The sequence below is a fragment of the Oreochromis niloticus genome, linkage group LG11 (genome assembly GCF_001858045.2).
Source record: "Oreochromis niloticus isolate F11D_XX linkage group LG11, O_niloticus_UMD_NMBU, whole genome shotgun sequence".
Classification (NCBI taxonomy): domain Eukaryota; kingdom Metazoa; phylum Chordata; class Actinopteri; order Cichliformes; family Cichlidae; genus Oreochromis; species Oreochromis niloticus.
The window spans coordinates 24,228,509-24,247,761 of NC_031976.2; the positions used below are offsets into that span (position 1 = coordinate 24,228,509).

Below are 19,253 nucleotides of genomic sequence, written 5' to 3' on the forward strand. Positions count from 1 at the left end.
TTCAGATATTGAGCCAATGTGATATCCAACACACCCCTAATCATGACGTCATTTTTGTTCTCAGCACCTCTTGGTTATGAATACAATAAATGACCACTTATCTTCTGCACCTCTTTTTTTCAGATTCCAGTACAGAGGGAACAGAAAAAACGGGGAAAAGAAAAAGTGTCGGAAAACAAGGAGTGCTTTGGAAGTAGAAAAAAAAGGAAACACCGCGCAATCTGCAGGACTTGGTGAACAGCGAAGAAAAGATGAGGCCATTAAAGAAACACAGAGGGCGTTCTCCCCCGTTAACTAGAGGCAGAGGGGGGAGGAGGAGAGGGGGCTCTCAGCCTCCCCAAGAAAAGGACCCCAGAAGAGTCAAGAGGGAGACTCTTGTCAAAACCACACAAAGCACCCCTTCCAAACGCAAACACGGCCAACCCAACTCTGACAAAGAACCAATCACAAATAGCAATACCCCCATGAGGGAGGAGCCTACTGAACTGAGGAAACCTGTGGAGTCAGCTGAGAATGATGGAAAGCAAGCAGAAGAAAAGACAGAAAAGGAGAAGATAGCAGGCACAAATGGAAACAGTATTATGCCCGCTGATTCTGTAGCATCTCCTACCTCAGCCCCAGCGCCACTCACCACAGCTACACCCTCTATATCCACCAGTCACAGCCCCAGTTTAGGCTCAGTTTCTAGTAGGAAAACAGCCACATTTAAGGCTCGTGTACCCAAAAAAAAATACACATATGAGCACTTTGCCAACAGTGCGAGTGCTACATCTACCATTCCTACCTCCAGCCCTGCTCTCGTAAATAACAGTTACTGCAATATCAACAGCAAAGTTAGTGATAGTGTTAATACTCCCAATAACCATTTCAAGACTAGTAACAGTGTTAGTAATAGTATTAATAAAAGCACTAACAGTAGTACTAATAGTAACGCTACAAGTGGTATTAATAATATGAGCAGTAACAGTTGTGCTGGGAGCCATACTACTTTTATCAATAGCAGTAATAGCATAAGTAACATTTGCTCAGGTAATCAGCCATCAGTGCTAACTGTGGACAGTAAAGCTACAGAAGCAAACCATTTTGTCTCCATGGAGGATAAAACCCTCAGGACAGCAGATTCCCAGGAAAAAGCGTCCCAGTCTGGGGAAAATGAGCCAGAGGGGGCCCCGAACTCTGTGCGCTCCTCCTCCACGGATACAGCTAGTGAGCACTCAGCTGACCTGGATGTGATGGAAGCATCAGGACCAAGTCTTCATCAGAAGAACTACCACATCCCAGCTCCTCTACACAACTCACACCCTAAAGAGCCCAATCTGTCAGAGGGGCTAGCTGAAGCTCTGGCCAAAGGCATGAAGAACCAGAGAGTCCTGGCTCGCTGTGTCACAAGTGGTGGTGAGGCTGTGAATAGTGGACACTCACATGTTTTTAGACCAGGGGTGGTGCGTAGGGTGTGTGGGGGTACAGTTGAGGTTCAGCTCCAAGGAGAGGAGACCCTTGTAAAATATCCCTTTCATGGTGGAAGGATAATGACGTTGTCAGGGACTGAGAGCACTGTGGATTTTATTTTAGATGCCCCCCCACCTGGCATGACACCTGTAGCTGTTGGGACCCAAGTGTGTGTGCCGTTTGGTGGGGAGGAAGGGGATACTCTGTTGTACAGAGAGGGGATTGTTACTGAGGTGGACCCACACCCTGGTGTCTCATTTCCTTACCAGGTGCTCCTGAGTGAAAAAAAAGAAACTCTGGGTGGAGGGGCGATAGAGGAGAAAGAGAAAAGGAGCACAAGCAGCCAGGCTGTGTGGGTGTCCCGACAGAGCCTGAGATTACTCACTCCTCCTTGGGAGGTCTCACATTTAGATGGTGGGAGAGCAAAGGAGAGAGAGCGGGAGAGGGAACGGGAAGAGAGACAGCGGCGGGAGGAGATGGAGGTCGAGAGAGAGGTTTGCCAGCTGAGTATTGGAATGGGAGTGTTGGGAGGTGGAGTAAGGCTGGGTCATGGTTTTTCACATGACGGGGTCATAGGAGGACATAACTATGGAACTGTACATCCACCCACACATTCCTCCACTGGGACTTCTAGTGCCATTACCAGCACAGGTCACGGATGCAGCGATAATTACTCTGATCAAGAAAGGCAGAAAGAGCCAAACACACCAGAAGAAGATGTTGAGGTGTCTCGTTTTAACATGGGCCACACCGTTAGTCATAAGACAAATCCTGCAACCTCACAGCACAACAGCCTCCTCTCCAAGTCCAGCAGCTATCCTCCCTCCTCCCCCCACCTCTCTGTGGTGAGGAGTTTGGGACCCCCACACCTCTCCAATGTAGCTAGTCCTCAGCCAACCCCATCCCCAGCCTTACTGGGGTCTGAAATGAACAACACCACTTTAAACCTACCTCCATCCAAAACCACTCCTACTCAGACCCTTACTCCTACTTCTGGTGGGGGGTCCTCCTCTACCTCCTCACGCTCCAGGACGCCCCTTTCATTGGCTCAGCAGAAATACAAAAAGGGCGATGTTGTCTGCACGCCTAATGGTATCCGCAAGAAGTTCAATGGTAAGCAGTGGAGGAGGCTGTGCTCCAGGGAGGGTTGTATGAAGGAGTCTCAGCGCCGAGGATACTGCTCTAGACACCTGTCCATGAGGACCAAAGAGATGGAGGCTGCAGGTGCAGAGAGGGGAGGAGGAGGAGGCAGCAGCTCAGGGACAGTCACCCCTTCTGACCTCCGGGGAAGAGCAAGCAGTGAGTTTGAGTGGGACGACACATCAAGAGAGAGCAGTGAGGCCAGCAGCAGAGGAGACTCCAGACCCCGACTGGTCCTCCCCTCCCTCCTCCCTCATGACCTGTCGTCACGGTTTGACTTTGATGAGTGTGAGGCTGCCACCATGCTGGTGTCATTAGGAAGCTCCCGCTCTGGCACACCCTCCTTTTCTCCCATCTCCAACCAGTCACCCTTTTCCCCTGCCCCCTCTCCCTCTCCCTCTCCACTGTTCGGTTTCAGGCCGGCCAACTTCTCCCCGATTACGGCATCCCCGGTCCTGCAACATCGGAGGCACAGACAGCCCAGTGGGACGGGGGGAGGAGGGGGAGGGGGCAGTAAAGCATCAACCACAGCTGGAGGAGGAGAAAGGGAGAGACACACTTCAGGTGTCCAGCCCACCTTACAGACTAACCTTACGTTTACAGTCCCCATGAGCCCCAGCAAGCGAAAGCCGGATGCACCTCCTCCACCACCCCTGCCCTCACATCACCATGATTACACACCCAAAACAGAGCTGGAGCCGGGCGACCATAACAGCTCTTTCAGAGTGCTGTCACCCCAAACGCCAGCTTTACATTCCCGCACACACACTCCCACCTTCTCCCGACCCAGAGGAGTTACCACTCCCTCCTCCAGCAGGCCCCCTTCTTCCACTGCCGTCTCCCCTCCTCCTCTTCTGGTGTCCCCAACTCCTCCTTCTCCTCTCACTACTGACGGAGGGCCTCGTCGTGTGGTCCCTGTTTCCCAACAGGCCTTGCGGGACTCTCCTGTCATTGTGAGGAATCCCGAAGTCCCACTGGCAAAATTTACAGAGTGTCCCCTGGGAAGAGGAGGAGGAGGAGGTGGTGTTGGAAATGAGGGAGGGAAGGAAAACACTTTGTCTAAAGACATCACCCAAACCCACCTGACTCCTCAACCAGTTTCTGGCCTCCAGGTTCCCGTCCCAATTAACGGTGCTGCAGCCACAGTACCCAATGGCACCGTCCTCTTACGGAGCCCAGCCCAAACTCTGGTGCTCGTGTCCCCGACACCTTCCTCCCTGCCCACCGCTGACACCCCTGCTACTGCGCTGCAGGCCCTGTCAGTTACCGTCAGCACAACCGTCACAGTTCCTGCTCCAAGTAGCACGGACAGCTGTGGGGAACGAGAAGAGAACAGGGGCGCAGGGTTTGGTGGTGAGGTCCAGCAGCCAGTTCCCTGTCACCCTTCCCCCACAGCTCTGCTGCCCCTGATCCTGCCAGCGGAAAGTCTTCACCCCGTCCCACGCAAGGACATCATCATGGGACGTCCAGGCACAGGTGAGAATTGGTGCAGATGTGTGGGTGTATTTTGTGTGTGAGGGAATAAGGGAAAGTTTTCAGACTGCAAAGACATAAACTGCAAAATGTGACTTAGAGTGCAGTTATTTCAACAATAGGAGGAAAAGAGCTATGTGGATTAAATATGTTAATATTATATTTAAAAGTTCAAGTCAATCATAAAAATACAGATTTATACGTTATTTTTCAGTGACAATAAACTGAAAAATTTTGTGTTGTTTTATACTTTATCCATATTTCAAAATTCTAAGGTTAAGTGTTTAGACTTACTTTAAAGTACAGGTTGTGGTTTTCTAAATACGAATCGCTTGAGTTAAACTTTATTCTAGCTTGATTCATGAAATTCCTTCTCTGTATTTACCTTAAGGAAATTAACAAAATCGTATCCTATAGTTTTATTTTGCTTAACAACCTTAGTATTTTTTTTCTTGCAACACTGTGATTAAAGGGGTGAGGAACTAGCACCATTTAGTTTAAATTTATTTACACATTTTCAGTAAAATTATCCTTAAACATTAAGGGTTTTTTTTCTAATTCTCTCAATCTTTAAAGGGTATACTTTATAATCTGTGTGATCCCGTAGCATCAGTTACTGACACACACACAGAAAACGTGTCAGCTGTGAATGGACAGAGATGTGTTGTTTACTGACGTTGAACCTGCAAGTAAAACCAGCATTTTGCAACCAGAACCCAATAATTATTGCACACAGACAATGAGACTTGGTAGAAATGCGGTGATTGTGCAGCTAAATCTTGTGAAAAGTGATGATAGAATTTTTTTTGCATTATCTAGAATTCAGCTGAAACTGCTGCAAACACTCTCTCTCACACACACGCACACACAACACACACACACACACACACACTGATTGAGATACATTTATTTAAAATCTGTAATTCCAAAATTACATTAATGTGTCAATTATAATAGTAAATTGAAAGGAAATAGCTTTGTATTTTGTATATGTCTCTTCCTGTATATGTACGATATATATGTATATGCATATATAATCTATTTTTTCCATTTCGTTCATCTGAACAATCATCCATAAATTGATCATATTTGTTTTAAACAATGCTGCATAATGTTATTTGGGTTTATATCATAATGTCCCACTCTCATAATCTGAGAGCAGATGACTGCCATGGTGCATTAGAGGGTTAGATTCACATGGACGTGCCACGACCTGGGTGTGCTGCTGCCCAGTGAAAGGAGCTCCTGTTAGCCATCATGCTGTTGTCCCATATGGCTATCTCGATTTGTCTGTCCACCATCCTCACTTCTGCTGGTAACACTAAACTAAGTGCTAAAGCTGGTCACATGATCCGTGTAAGCTCTGGAGCGAGCACATGTGAAACACCAGGTCAGGACTAGACTTGTTCCAGGAGTCACTGCTGATGACTATAAATTCACTACGGTCACTAAAATCACTAGTCAGCACTCAGTGCAGATAATGAACTCTGATCCTTTGTGGTAACTCTGAGCAAAGGGAGTTTGGTGTATTTTCTAGCGCGTTTTACATGCTGTATGATAATTGCATGTTGCACCCAGACATTGTTATGAGAATAGGGAAGTTAGCAAAAGCAATATTTAAATTGTTCTTGGTTTGAATTTTACTTGCAAATGGGAATAGGACAAAAATAATTTCTGTGTGCTAATGTTAGAAAAATGCAAAAGAAGCTCATGGACACATGTGGTTCGCTGTTCTTGTGAGGTCTATAAGGAATAAACTGTATGTCACACAGGATTAGTGTGGTTCGTACCAGAAAGTATGTTATATTCCCAGTCATAGACAGAAACTTTAAGTTATACCTCGCTAAAGCCAAGATACAGCACAACAGCACTGATTTGTTTGATTAAAAAGGTATACAAAAGAACAGGGAGAAAAAAATGTTGTCACAAGCTGCACACGACATTAACAATTAAAAGCGGGTATGGAGCATGTGGGCTCGATGAGCAATATGTAGGCCAGTTATAGACTCTTTCCCCCAACTTGTCTTTTATTTAGTGTTTAAAAAAGAGAGAATGACAATGAAGGAGGCCTCAGTAAAGACGGCAGAGTACTTTTTTTTTTTAAGCGTAACTGAAATGCATGATTTGTCCAATTGTTTCTCCTGTTTATTTTTATGAAAAAAGTCTGACCATTGTGCTTATTATAAGTGCACGTGTTATGTTGACTTCCTGACCCCAGCAGCTGTTATTCTAACTCACTACAAACTATTTCCACTGGCTCTTGCTGTGTGTATGTCCATGCGCTTGTTTGTTTAACAGTGACTCATCTAAAAGTATAGCGAAACAAAGTGCGAGCAGTCTTTTTGGACAGGAGTACTGAGGTGGCTCGACTCTAATGTGTGTAGGATATACTCTTTAAGTTTCAGTATGTTGTGTGGGTACTCCTGTGTGGGAATTTTATGGAGTATTATGGAGTACGTGTGTGTGCGTACGTGTATGAGAAAGGATTATTCATCAGCTGTTGAAACTAAAAGCCTACTTTTTCGTTGTGTTATATATGGACACGTACTATCAGTAAGCGTAATTCGCTTCACCGAGGCCTCTTGCCCTCACCACTGTTCCGACCTTCAGGAGTGTGACAGAGAAGTGGACAGGGAAGGGAGCGCTGTCATTTTGAGTGCACGGTTCGTCCTCAGATCCCCTTTTTTTGCAGCTGAAGGGACGCCGAATGAATGAATAGGCTCTCTTTGTGTGAGTGCACGCACGCTCGGCTGGGTGCGTGCGAGGATGTTTTCTGTAGAGTTATAAAGGGTGTGTGAGCTTTTGCATATGGCCGTAGGAGAGTGTGAAATACAACAGGGAAAAAAGGTGCGCATTTATGTGTGTGTGTGTGTGTGCGCGCAATCACACATTTTGCGTGTTTATAATTTGCAAGTACATGTAGGTGTTAGTGTATTCTCATCAGCTTGGAGAATACGAGCAGTTGGTGGAGTTTTTCAGATAATTTTAAATATTGTTTTGTGAATTTGTTATTATTAAAAAGGTGTCGGATAATTTTTCCTGTTTTGGAGTCATGGGGAATTGTTTCACAAACGCTAACAGGCACTCTAAACCCTTTGAAAAAAAATAATGTTGACACTCTTCAGCTTCAAGTATATTAGCATGATAAGTATGTGTGTATTTGGGTGATGGTATTAGCAATGATGTAGAGTATCAGTATTATTATAAATTAGCTTGTATTTATACCAAACCATACACACACCTGTTAATAAGGCGGCGGAAACATCCTCACTGATTATTGAAATTCTCGTAGATGGGTTACCAACTCAGCAGAGATACACATGTTAAACCTGTTTCACGCCCTGAAATGTTTTAGGCCATTAAAAGGAAATAATATGTTAAAAGCTACAGAAGATTAAAAAAACTTTAGATTGATTAGGACTGAACTAAAATGCTGTGAAAAACCTGATACTTAAGCTGCTGCTACAATTAAATAATATCAAATCTAGCATCCCTTAGATCATTTACTCAAGTGTATATTTAGTGTGTAAAAATAGAAAAGATCAAAGGGACAATACATGCAATTAATTTATTGGTAATCAGTCCTGTCTTCCCTGCAGTATAATCCTGCACACACGCATCGGTAGGTTGTGTTTTCATTAATTCACTCTGAAATAACACAGCAACGCCCTGCCTCGGGTAAGCTGACACTGTGATGTACTTTTTAAGACGAAGCTGCATATGTTCCGTGTGTGTGTGTGTGTGTGTGTGTGTGTGTGTGTGTTTCACCATCTATGAGGTGCTAATGAGGCTTTACATTCTCGTGTCTTTTTAAGCACCCCTGTAACTTCCTGCAACATTAAAAAAACAACAACAACAAACAGCTATTAAACAAACGGTCTGAAAAGGTAAAGGACAAGAGCCGCCTTCTTCTTCTTCTCCTTTTTTTTAAACGGTGTCACATGTGTGTTACATGCAGTGTGTCTGTGTGCGCGCACATCTATGAGACAGAGTAACAAAGTGTCAATCACTGGGTACCGGATATGATGTGTGAGCGCCAAATGTCTGTTGCCATGGCAACAAAGCAAACATCACACTGATGTAGCTTGTACATAACACAGAATATTCACAAATAGAAAAGGCAGTCCCCCCTTTTTTCTCAGTGTGTGTGTGTGTGTGTGTGTGTGTGTGTGTGGCACGTGTGCTTGTGTCCCTTTTCTCTGAGAGAGGAAGAACTTCAGCAGCCTCACATGTTTTTACTCTCTCACATGTTACTAACGGCTCCTTCTTTATTCCATCTCGGGTATCTTTAGTCAACATTCTCAGAAAATGGAAACAATCCAGGATAATCTGAGGGGGTTTCCTTTAATTCAGGCGTGTAAAACTCATTTTATTTTATGGGCCACATACAGACTAATCTGATCTCAAGTGTGCCAGACCAGTAAAACCACTACATAATAAACTATGAAAATAAAGCCCTCCATATTGTTCCCTTTAGGTGTAAAGAAATGCTCTCGGAATACGTTCATCCAAGCTGTAAGCTGTGAAAGACACCCTTTACCCCACTGCACTTTAAATATGGCAGACTACATAAAGTATTTTTTCTTGTCATTTATTCAGTGATCTAGTTACAGAATATATGAATGGAAAGAATATATTAGTGATTTTTCCAAAAATATAGTCCATATAGAGTCGGTTAAAATTTACCAATCACAAAAAACACAATAGGATTTTATGTCTTTATGATTTACTTCTAGAAATATCTTGAATTTTCCAGACATTTTCACTCCTGCATATGTATTGGTGGCATCGCCACAAAAAGAAAAACAGTGTGTTTTATTAAAAAACTGGAATAATTAACTTAACTGCAATTTTCACACTTTGCAAGACTATCCAGTGGGCCGGATCGGACCCTTTGCTGAGCCAATACTTATACCTGGGCAGTATGTTTGACACCCCTGGTCTAAATAGCAGCAGCTGCTTCCTCATTTTCTGCTGTTGTCTGTAATTTTTAAAGTTGTCTTAAAATCAGCAGAAAATATGTGACTTTTTACATTTAATGAAAGTTAGTGTAGCCTTCTTTAGTGACGACTTTCATCGGTTCAGCTCTGAAGTCAGTGAAGATGTTTATGGCGGGTTTTTTGTGTATTTGTTCTCTTGTGTCCAGATCACCAGTTCCTTTCTTCTCTATACAACCATGTAGTGAAACTACGTCTGTGTGCAGAATCATTGTAAGCATGAACGTTTTCTTAAAGAGCACCTTTAATTATTATATTTATATTTAAATATTATTTATATGTCATTATTCCTCAGCATTTTTACCAAATCTTCATAATTCTTTGTCTCAGTGTCACATGCACACGCAGTTTGTGCAACATGGAGTAAACATGTCACACTCCCTTAAGAACACGTGAATACACTTTTTCGCACTGCTGTTCTGCACTTCAGTGCATCTTTTTGTCGCTCGCCCGCCTTCCTCTATCTCATTTTGTATTTTTCTTTCTAAACAATTATGAGACTTTTTTTTTAACCCTTTGCTCCATCGCATTGCAGTGGCTTTGCTTCCCCTCCTTTTACACTTCGCTCTCTTCATCCTGGTCTACCCGGATACGGATACCCGGGAATAACATCCCCACTCCCTCCCGTCCCTGCTTTACGTAACGCTTAAAGCCCTGCATATCCTCCCTGGCCATGGCAACAACCACATCTGGATCACACAGCCCATCTAGACTGGCACCAAAGCAAATGTGAAGCCCTCAAGACTTACCACAAAAGTCATGTGCAGTCATAATCCTGTTTCCTGATGGACTTTGGGGAGATTCTCAAAATGCATTGGTGCACTTGGATTTCGTAGTCTGAGGTGGCTCCAAGACTTTGAATGTGTGCATGTAAAGTTAGAGCAATATTGAGATTTGTTACTGCTTCTTTAAGGTTTCTGTCAAACCCACATTCATTATTGTTTTCAGGTGCTCCTCATATGACAAAGTTTACAACGAGTTTGTATTTTCCTTCACAATTTCTTCTCTGTCCTTCATCCCACTCTCCTCCTCTCCTTTCCCTTTGCATCTCTACTTCCACAGTCTATGCACTTGCTTTCTGGTTTGTTAGCCATTTATCTGCAGGCTAGTAGTGCCCCCAGATGGTCAAACACATACATTACAAGTTCCCTCACTCGGTGGATGGAGGGATCTGGGTCTTAACTTCGTGTTTCACATATTTTTCCTGCTGCTCATCATTTGATGTTGGTAGCAGTGTTAATGAGTCTTGGAGAGCCTCTTGCATTGATTCTATTCAATTCCCTAATGTGTCATTCATCAAAGTAATCAGCGATGGAGTTTTTTCATCACTGAACAAAATCTGTAGTCACAGTTTTTTTGTTTTTTTAAACCCCCCACAGAGCCGTCCCTCCTGGTATCCGTATGCCACATAACAGCGATTGGTTTATTTTAATGCAATAGGTGGTGATGGTCAGTGGTGGAGTGGTGACCGCGGGCGACATGGAGAACCTGTGCCCAACATAGCTGTTGCCATGGTAACTGCAAAAGACTGGTGGATCGAGTTATAATTGGACGGAGCAAAATGGTGGGTTGTGGGAGGGAGAGACAGAGCACAGGGGTGGAAGATGAATTAAGGGATGAGAGCGATGGGATGGGAAGAAGGAGCGAAGGCGGTGCTCCGCCTGCACAGTGCCAGTGTAGGTAAAGACGAGGAGGAGGAGAAGGAGGAGGAGGAAAAGTTTTTCATGTGATGTCACGTGGCGTTTGACAGATGTAATTGGGGGGTAAAGACATGCACACATATGCACATGAAAAGCATGATGTCTGTGAGAAGAGACAGCAAATGAAAGCTGCTGAACACCTACACAGATACTGCACCGCCAGCACAGCAGCAGGGAGAGATGGTGAAGCCAAGCTTAGGGGAATTTCTCTTTTACTGTTTGTCTTCACACCTTCTATCTTAGTCTTACCAGTCTGCACCACTTATCTCTTGTTTTATGTGACTAAGTGCTAAAATTCTGTGGTTTCCCACCGTGTTGATTTCGCCTCCCTTGCATATGCAGCTTCTTGTGCACACGGTCAACTGATTTTCTTATCTCGACTGCACATCTTTTGCTCTAAAAAAGTGTGACGGCCAGAAACCATTAATCTACTTTTGTGCAAATACATGTGCAGTGTTATTACAACACTAAGTGAACTGGAATTGTGCCGTACTCAGACCAGGATAAAGGAAAAACCCATTATTCCGCTCTGAATAATTGGTCAGATGCAGTTCATTACCAGCTATGTTTACCCAGGGTTGCAACCATTGAACAGCCACAGCAATCTTTCATCTCCGCTCCTAACCACCTTTCACTCTCTTTTCCTTTTCATTCTCTGAGCCAAGCTGTCCAGTACCCCCTCCTTAACACACCATGTTTGCTTGATTGACTTGTTGAGAGTGCAGTGCAGTTGATAAGCTTTAGTCTCTTAGTCTGTGTCTCTAATTCCAATCAGTTTAATCCTGTCCAAAACACCCTCAGGCTCAAAAGAACACACAGTCACCCCATACCTTTACATTATGCCAGAATGGAGCACACCACAACAGTTCTTCTTTTTTTTGTTTTTTTGTTTCAGGTGTTAGAAATTATTTCCTCTTTATGCACAGAGTCACTAGAGTGATTAAAGTTTTGTATTTTCCAATTACATTTTATTTCTGTTTCATTCTGACTGTTTTGAATTCAGGTCAGTTTCCGTTAGTTTCCAAAGTGGTTTTGCTTGTTTCAGTTTAGTTTTTACTGCTTAGTTTTAGTTCAGTTTTTGTGAGTTTTTTTTATGTCATTTCTGGTGTTTTTAAAGATTATTATATTGGACGTGAGCCCCAGGGGTAGGTATTATAATACAAGCCCAAGACTTTACAGAAACAGTTGATTTGGTCACGTAGACACTAACTTCTAAATAAATGTGTCCATAAAATCCTCGTCAAACAAGTTGTGCTTTTCAGATGTGACGAAAGACTAAAAGTAAGGAAATGTCCTCAATACCCTTGAGTTGCACACATTTCCAAATACTCTTATAGAAGTGTAACCCAGGACTCAGAGGGTTAACTTTTTTACTACTGAGGGCAGCTGCTGCCAGTGTGTCTCTCAACCTTATTGGTCAGGTCTCAAGCTCCTGATGTGCTGACTGGCTGCTGGTGATAATTCAGTCCCTCCCAGTATTGTATTTGTCTTATGGAAACATTAAAAAAGGCTGAGGAGCAGTTCTTGCCTAATACCGTGCAGTGAGAACCCACATCACAAATACCCATCCTCTTTCTATCTGTCTCATCTGTATAATGTCTATAAAATATATTTAAATGCTTCCCCTTTGTCTGCCCCATCTCAGGCCTCTCACACCCTTCCTCCTTTTGAAAGAAGTTCTGTTTTCACAAGTTGTTTTCTCTCCACCCCCCATACCTCCCTCTCTCTCTCTCTCTGGCTCTCCTGCTGAAAATGACTCCCAGTCTATTTTTACCCTCTGGTCCTCTCCACTGTTAGTCTGTTCCACCCATTTTTCCTCTCTTTCTAACCAGTCCTGCTCTCCTGTTTTCAATTCTCGTCTTCTTTTCTTTCCCTTTTCCTCCTTGTCCCTGTGAGTGTTACATCAGAACATTTTTAATTCTGTCTTGGAGGAGGCACATTTGCACGATGGAGAGATGGAAAAATGTTTGGAGATTTGAAAGAGCTTTTTATTGTGGAAAATTACACCACTTGCCGCGTGGCTCTTGGCTATGTTTCTGAAAGCAAATGTGTAGCATCACCAGAAAAAGGTTATATGTATTTTGACTCCCTTTTTCGGATGATTTGTATGTCTAACTTGTAATGACCCTGCATGCTTATCTAGGTTTATTGGGTGGGAGTATGCATTGCAATCTTGACCCCAAAGCCCTCATCAGTGTCCACCCCCTGTGCAGATTCCCTAGAGAGACCGAAGCAGCGTGACAGGTAAAGCGCAGATAGCACACTAGCGCCTCCCTGCATGTGTGGTCTTTTTGTGTATTAAAACTGGAGCCGAGCATTAGTAAGGGGGCGGGGCTTCTCTAAGTTCTGTTAAGCTATTGGTTGGCCTACATCTGAGTGTCGGCGTTTGATACGCGCTTTCACCCACCACTCAAGGTTTACTACGACTCCTCTACCAATGAAGGAAAGAAGCACAAAAATACTCACTTTTGAGGCCTTACACAGACTCTAGCTCGTGTTCCCATATCGATACAGTGTAAATATTTATTAACTATTATTGAGTATTTTAAAGAAGCTTCGAGTTTAGAGGGAGAAGAGGTTATAATTGTAACGCCGGGTGTAATTTGCATATGACTGGCATTCCAGCGCACCCTTCCACCAATCAGCGTGCGCGGCGGGTAGATGACGGTTCGACACCAGGGCGAATAGCCGAATAGTATTCGCCCGGGGGGGGCGGGACAAGGCTGGGCGAGGTTGACAGGACGAGAAGGGGAGGGGTGCGAGTACAGGAGGTGTATGGGGGGGGGCCAAGCAGCCTAGTTTACAACAAGAGGAAGAGGAGGGAAAGAGAAAGAAAGGGCCAAGGCTTGCGCGCGAGAGAGAGCGAATGAGGCAAAAATAAGGGAGTAAACTCGGGCTGGGAGGTGTGGAGATGTGATACAAGGACTTTTCTGGGCCAAAACAACACGAGTAACAGCAAGTAGTCAGCGGACTGGACGGTGTGCGCGCCGATGTCGTCCGCACGAAGTGGCTAGCTAACCTGCTGCAAGCAGACGGACCTCTCCAACGGCTCTCACCCAGCGTCGCGGTTTTTAAAGCCCCCACCCCCCCGCCGTGTTCTGGTCCTGTACTGGGGGAGGCATCTAGAACGGGCCACTCGTTTGCTGCCTCGAAAGCTTGATCGAGGAGGAGTAAGAAAAATACAACAGCAACTGCGATTCATCTCCCCCCTCCCCTCCTTCCTTTTCTCCTCGCTGACTTGAGCCAGGAGTCCTCACCGTGGTCGCTTTCATCGCTGTGTTGTAGTCTCATCAGTTGCTAGCTAACGTCAGGTTTGTGGTTAGATTCGCCAGGCAGGATAGGAACTGCTAAATCGGAGACAGTACAGGTGGTTTTCTCGGTAATCAAACTGATGGATAGCGGGGTTGTGAGCGCAGGGTGATGGATGAATGCACCAGATTTACGGTAACGATGTCTTCTAATGAGTGGGAACAAACGCAACTAGTTTGGTGTTTCTTTCATAGGTGTTAACTGAATTGCCTGGTTTAAAACAGGTGCACATCGTAATCCCGAGGGGGGTGGGGGGCATATATCAGAGAAACAAGTTTCGGAGTAATGCACTTAACAGACAGTGCTCGGCGGGTTATATTTGTCGTCAGTACGTATGAAAATAGGTTTTTATAGTTGTGACATGAAAACAATTGGGTTTCTTTTGCCCGTGTCTGTGCGGCGGGTGCACGACCAGGGGCGTTCCCGAGAGGTTGGTCCAATTTGGAGCGGTGCACTTGAGGCTCCGGTTATTGCAAGAGGCAGCTAAATTTGCCGTGATTTCTTTTTCCCTCCCTCCTTTTTCATTTAAAATGTGCGAATCAGCAAGTGTTGAAAGTCGGTGTTGAGGGAAACGGCGAACACTTGGACATTAAGCAGATTCACAGTAGTTGGAAATAGAAGAATCACTTGAGCTGTGATCACCCCACTTTGCTTGTTGCAGCGCTGTTTTAGCCTGATCGATACGGCGCTCTGTAGCTGTGCAAGTACGGGACTTCATGTGCTTCTCAGTACCTGCCGAGCCCCACCTGCGCAAAGCCGTGTAGTAGCGCAGAGCACGTTTTGACATGGCCCAGAAGGACTGCGTAGTTTCCGGGTGGCTGTATCAACCCAGGCCGTGGATGGGCTAGAGGCCTTGTTAACCCCTTCGTGCCCGGGCTGCTGTAGTAATGTAAACAAACAGGGAGAGAGGGCATCGGGGGTAATTAGACCAAAGGGAGGCGGAACCTTGCCTTCGATCATAATCGTCTTTTTTCAGTGGCTCGTCTGTACACCGCAACATTCGCACAAATTTAACATTATTTTGTTTTTTCTTACGAATCGTTTACAGTACATCCTGTCCACTGATGTTTGTTCCGTGTGCGTTATTAGATTGCGGCATTCTGCGATACGGATAGATAGACTCTTATCTCGTATTTTAGTTAGGTTAAAAATAAATAAATAAGGATACCTCTTGAAGACCTCATCATGTCGGGAAGTGATGCAGTTATTCTTCTGAATGAAGACTGCAACCTGTAGGGATGAAACGGATCCAGACACACTTATGAGCTTCCCAGATTTTTGGAGTAAACATGTTCTCTTACCTGGATATCTACATTTTATAGAAGAAAGATTTTAAAAAGACTCATTATCATTACTTTTTTTAAACGGTTTTTTCTTTTGAAAACGTCAAGGATTTCATTCAACAATGTTCTCATCAGAGAATCCTCAGTATCTTCGCCAAGGATTAAGCATGTTTGGTTAGTCCATACCTTATTGTTTACCTGAAGTGTAATGCAGCCTTTCTGAGTGTTTTTGTTCATGAATGAAGCATCTTTATCTAGAGCTTTGTTGTTTTTCTTCTTCTTCTTCTTCTTCTCCTTCTTCTTTTTCCTTTTTGTTCCATTAAAGGAAATAATGAGTTATACAGCATTTGTTTTATTTATGACATTTGGTAATGGCTTCTGTTCTCCATTCAGCCTGTTATTGGGAACAGAGAGTCCTTTTGTACATCTGCAGTTTTTGGAATGATTTAACCAGTTTAGTGGATTGAGGTCTGATCTGTTACTGTGGCAGTACTGATATTACTGGTAGTTTTCAAAGCACTGATTCTTTCTTATTCTGCCATGTAATCTCCGATCTTTACCTACTATCCCAGATGTTATCCAGCCTGTGGTTATTTGGCTAAAATTAGAGATGCTAACGGTCTGCGGCCAAAGTACTACTGCAAGAAGTACTTTGTTGTTGTCTGTTTGATTTTTTTTTTAGTATTTTTTTTTTTTTTTTTTTTTTAGTATTTTTTTGTTGTTTTTCCATCCAAAATAATATAAATTTCTGCAAGATTACATTGTAAACTAATTGGTCATTGAGTAGGAATGCAACTGTTGTGTAAGTGTTAAAGTGACTCCTCTAAATAAGTAAGCTGTTTCTTGATTTGTTAGTAAGAATGACAGATTGTTTTGAATCTGAATTCAAGGCAAGGCCTCATATTGTAAATTTATCAGGCGAATAAAATCTGAATTCCTTTTATCTTCTGCAGTGTGGACCAATGTAGAGCCCCGGTCAGTTCCAGTCTTCCCTTGGCATTCATTGGTCCCCTTTCTGGCACCTACCCAATCAGATGCTACTTCTCAGCCAGGAGAGGGCCAGCACCCAGTCAACCACCCTCAAGCAGCCAGTCTGAAGACAGGTAATGTTTATATTATGACTGACCTAGAAGCTGTAAGGAGAAAAAAAAGGTGTTTTCACCAGTTTCAGGTTATTTTCCTTTGAAACTTCAGCAACATTTACTGCTTACGTTGCCCTGAATAATATTCATATCTTTGCTGTTTTTCCTCAGAGTGTCAGGGGGTGGCAGCGCTGCCACAGGAGCCTGCAGAGGCACCTCCCACTGTAGAGAGAGGTCCCCCATCAAGGCCTCCCCCTGCCTCAGATGAGCCGCCTCCAGAAAAAGAGAAAGGAGATACAGAGAGGGAGAGGCCTGACAGTGAAACTGAGAGTGATGTGGATGACCCGTAAGAGCAGAGTTTTTTCTTTCTTTCTTTATTTTCACTGTATTGGGATTTTGTGGGTGAATCTGTCAGGCTAAAAGAACACAGAGAGATAGAGGTAGCACAAACCCTCATGTTTTATCTGTTAAAGTGGTTATGTATTTGTCCAAGCCAGCTTTCACAGTAATTTTCTGTGTGGTGCTGTGTACCCACACATACAGTAAGGGAGTGTGATATTTTCTGTATCCTTGCGCTAATTTGGGCAGAAGAGCTCAATGCCAGAACAAAGCAGATGGGAACAAAAGCATTCCATCTCTGGTTTCTATCACTATATGAAAGGCAGTGGCCAGGCTGTCAGACATTGAAATGGATTAGCTATCTGCTGAATCTGCTGCTGTATCTCATGGGAGATGAACTACTTGTGCTCAGTGCCTGCATCTCATAGACTTGCAGCTTTAAGGTAAATAATACCCAATGTTAAGTAGAAAATTACCCGGTTTTTAAATATTAAAGATGGAAAGAGAAGAAGTGCTAATGGGCCAGCCTCCATGCGGGTATGGAAAATTAAAGATTATAGACACAGAGATGTTTTTCTGTCTCCTTTAGCTTCCTTCCAGGAGTCGTACCAGAGCAGCCTCTCTCTACATCACCAGGAAAGAGACGTACTCAGTCGCTCAGTGCGCTGCCCAAAGATGGAGACAAGAGCAGCCCTGGAAAGGTGGTGTTTTTGTGTTTGTCTTTTTTTTTATTCACTGCACCCACAAAAACACAATTCTCAGTCTGTCCTTAATTAAGATATGTCATGTAATATCTGACTGTCTTTCTTGCTCACTCTTTCAGAGGGAGAAGGACCACATCAGGCGACCAATGAATGCATTTATGATTTTCAGCAAGCGCCATCGAGCATTGGTTCACCAGCGTCACCCAAACCAGGACAACAGGACAGTCAGCAAGATTCTTGGGGAGTGGTGGTACGCTCTAGGGCCTAAAGAGAAACAGAAGTACCATGATTTGGCCTTCCAGGTATCCAGATGCATACAGAAAGATGCACACAATTTTAGAAAATGGTTCAGTCGTATATCAGTTTAGATGCATACCCGTCCCTTCTCTTGGTCTCAGGTCAAAGAGGCCCACTTCAAGGCCCACCCAGACTGGAAGTGGTGCAATAAAGACAGAAAGAAGTCCAGCTCTGAAAGTCGTGGGGTACCAGGGAGCAAAGACATTAGAGAGAGGAGCATGTCTGAATCCACAGGTTGGTCAATATGCAGCATACACAGAGATTCTCATATGCCCGCTATTCTTCCAGTCCTTATCAGTGATATTTTTGCCTTGGGATAGAGCCCCATTCTGTCGAGCTGAAGAGTGTTGGTCCAGGACTGGTGGGCGTGTCCGAGAGGAGTACAGGAGAGGGGCATGCGAGCCAGCTTACTCGCCCCAGAGCCTTCTCCCAAAGTGCCGTGCACAGCCTGGAGCGGAGTGACAGGGGTAATACGCAAGCCCTTGCAGAACTGGCACAGGTGAGAGAGGAGAGCAGCTCATCAACTAAGAACGTTCAGTATTAGATGTTGAAGCTTAGTATTTTTTAAGAATAAATGAAACGCAGCCATTACTTCTACCAGTGGAGTCAGTAATTAAAAGATGTATTTTGTGAATTTATTTTGTGAAAAACACAAAGTTTAACTTCTTTTTTCCTCAGCAATAGAAGATGTTTTCTACTTTTGCTTTCCACAAACATGAAAAAACAGTTTTGGCAGTAGGATGGTGCATTTTCAGTCCCAGACTGGCATCTTGAACACATTTAACACGCTGCCACATCAAACCCAAATAAGGTTACAACAAGAAGGTCATCCTAATATGTCTCTTTTCTCAGATGTGTGGGGATGGTGGCAATCAGTTCTCGAGCCATGCCCCTCCTTTGGCACAGTCTCAGCGTGGGGTCAGCGAGGACATGACCAGTGACGAGGAGCGCATGGTCATCTGTGAGGAGGAGGGAGATGATGATGTCATCGGTGAGAAATGAATACTACTGTGCTCATGCAGCCATATTAGATTAGAGCAATTAATGTGTTAGTACATTGCTTCCAGCAGCACTGAACCACACTGCGTATTGTCATCTTCTGTATGTTTAAAAAAAGAAAACACCCACTCAGTACTAAGAGGTAATGTCAGCAGTTAGTTTCTTGTGAAACAGTCACATGTTGTTTATTCTCTCCTGTTATTGGCCACTTTGACATTTCAGATTTTAAGAAGTGAGAGCAGTTTCAGACATGCCCCAATTATCTGATCATTTGAACGGTAATTATGAGCAGCCGAGTGTGAAAAACTGTTCACGTCAGCTTCTCACTTGTAATTACAAGTCTGAGGTTTCAGGTATCACTGACATTAACAATATCCTTGCTAAATGGCTGCAAATGCACATCAGCTGGGATTTGCATTAGAAATAAAATCAAAAATAATACAGCGAGTTCAACCTCTTTTGAAAGAGCTTAACTCTGTAA

General features: G+C 43.9%; 1 protein-coding gene across 6 annotated transcripts in view; it reads left to right on the forward strand.

Annotated features, from left to right (window-relative positions):
• cicb (capicua transcriptional repressor b) overlaps positions 1 to 19,253 on the forward strand; it is a 43,612-nt gene that overhangs the window by 10,356 nt on the left and 14,003 nt on the right. For 4 of the 6 annotated variants that reach the window (XM_025911682.1, XM_025911683.1, XM_005455524.4 and 1 more), the window contains 8 exons: positions 124 to 4,065; positions 16,305 to 16,454; positions 16,605 to 16,779; positions 17,362 to 17,473; positions 17,596 to 17,778; positions 17,875 to 18,007; positions 18,094 to 18,272; positions 18,626 to 18,764. In XM_025911682.1, the coding sequence (XP_025767467.1) occupies positions 252 to 4,065; positions 16,305 to 16,454; positions 16,605 to 16,779; positions 17,362 to 17,473; positions 17,596 to 17,778; positions 17,875 to 18,007; positions 18,094 to 18,272; positions 18,626 to 18,764 (4,885 nt within the window). In that variant the 5' untranslated portion in view covers positions 124 to 251. Of the gene's footprint in view, positions 1 to 123; positions 4,066 to 13,524; positions 15,526 to 16,304; positions 16,455 to 16,604; positions 16,780 to 17,361; positions 17,474 to 17,595; positions 17,779 to 17,874; positions 18,008 to 18,093; positions 18,273 to 18,625; positions 18,765 to 19,253 lie in introns of those variants that run through there. The other 2 variants (XM_013274631.3, XM_013274632.3) reach the window with 2 other exon arrangements.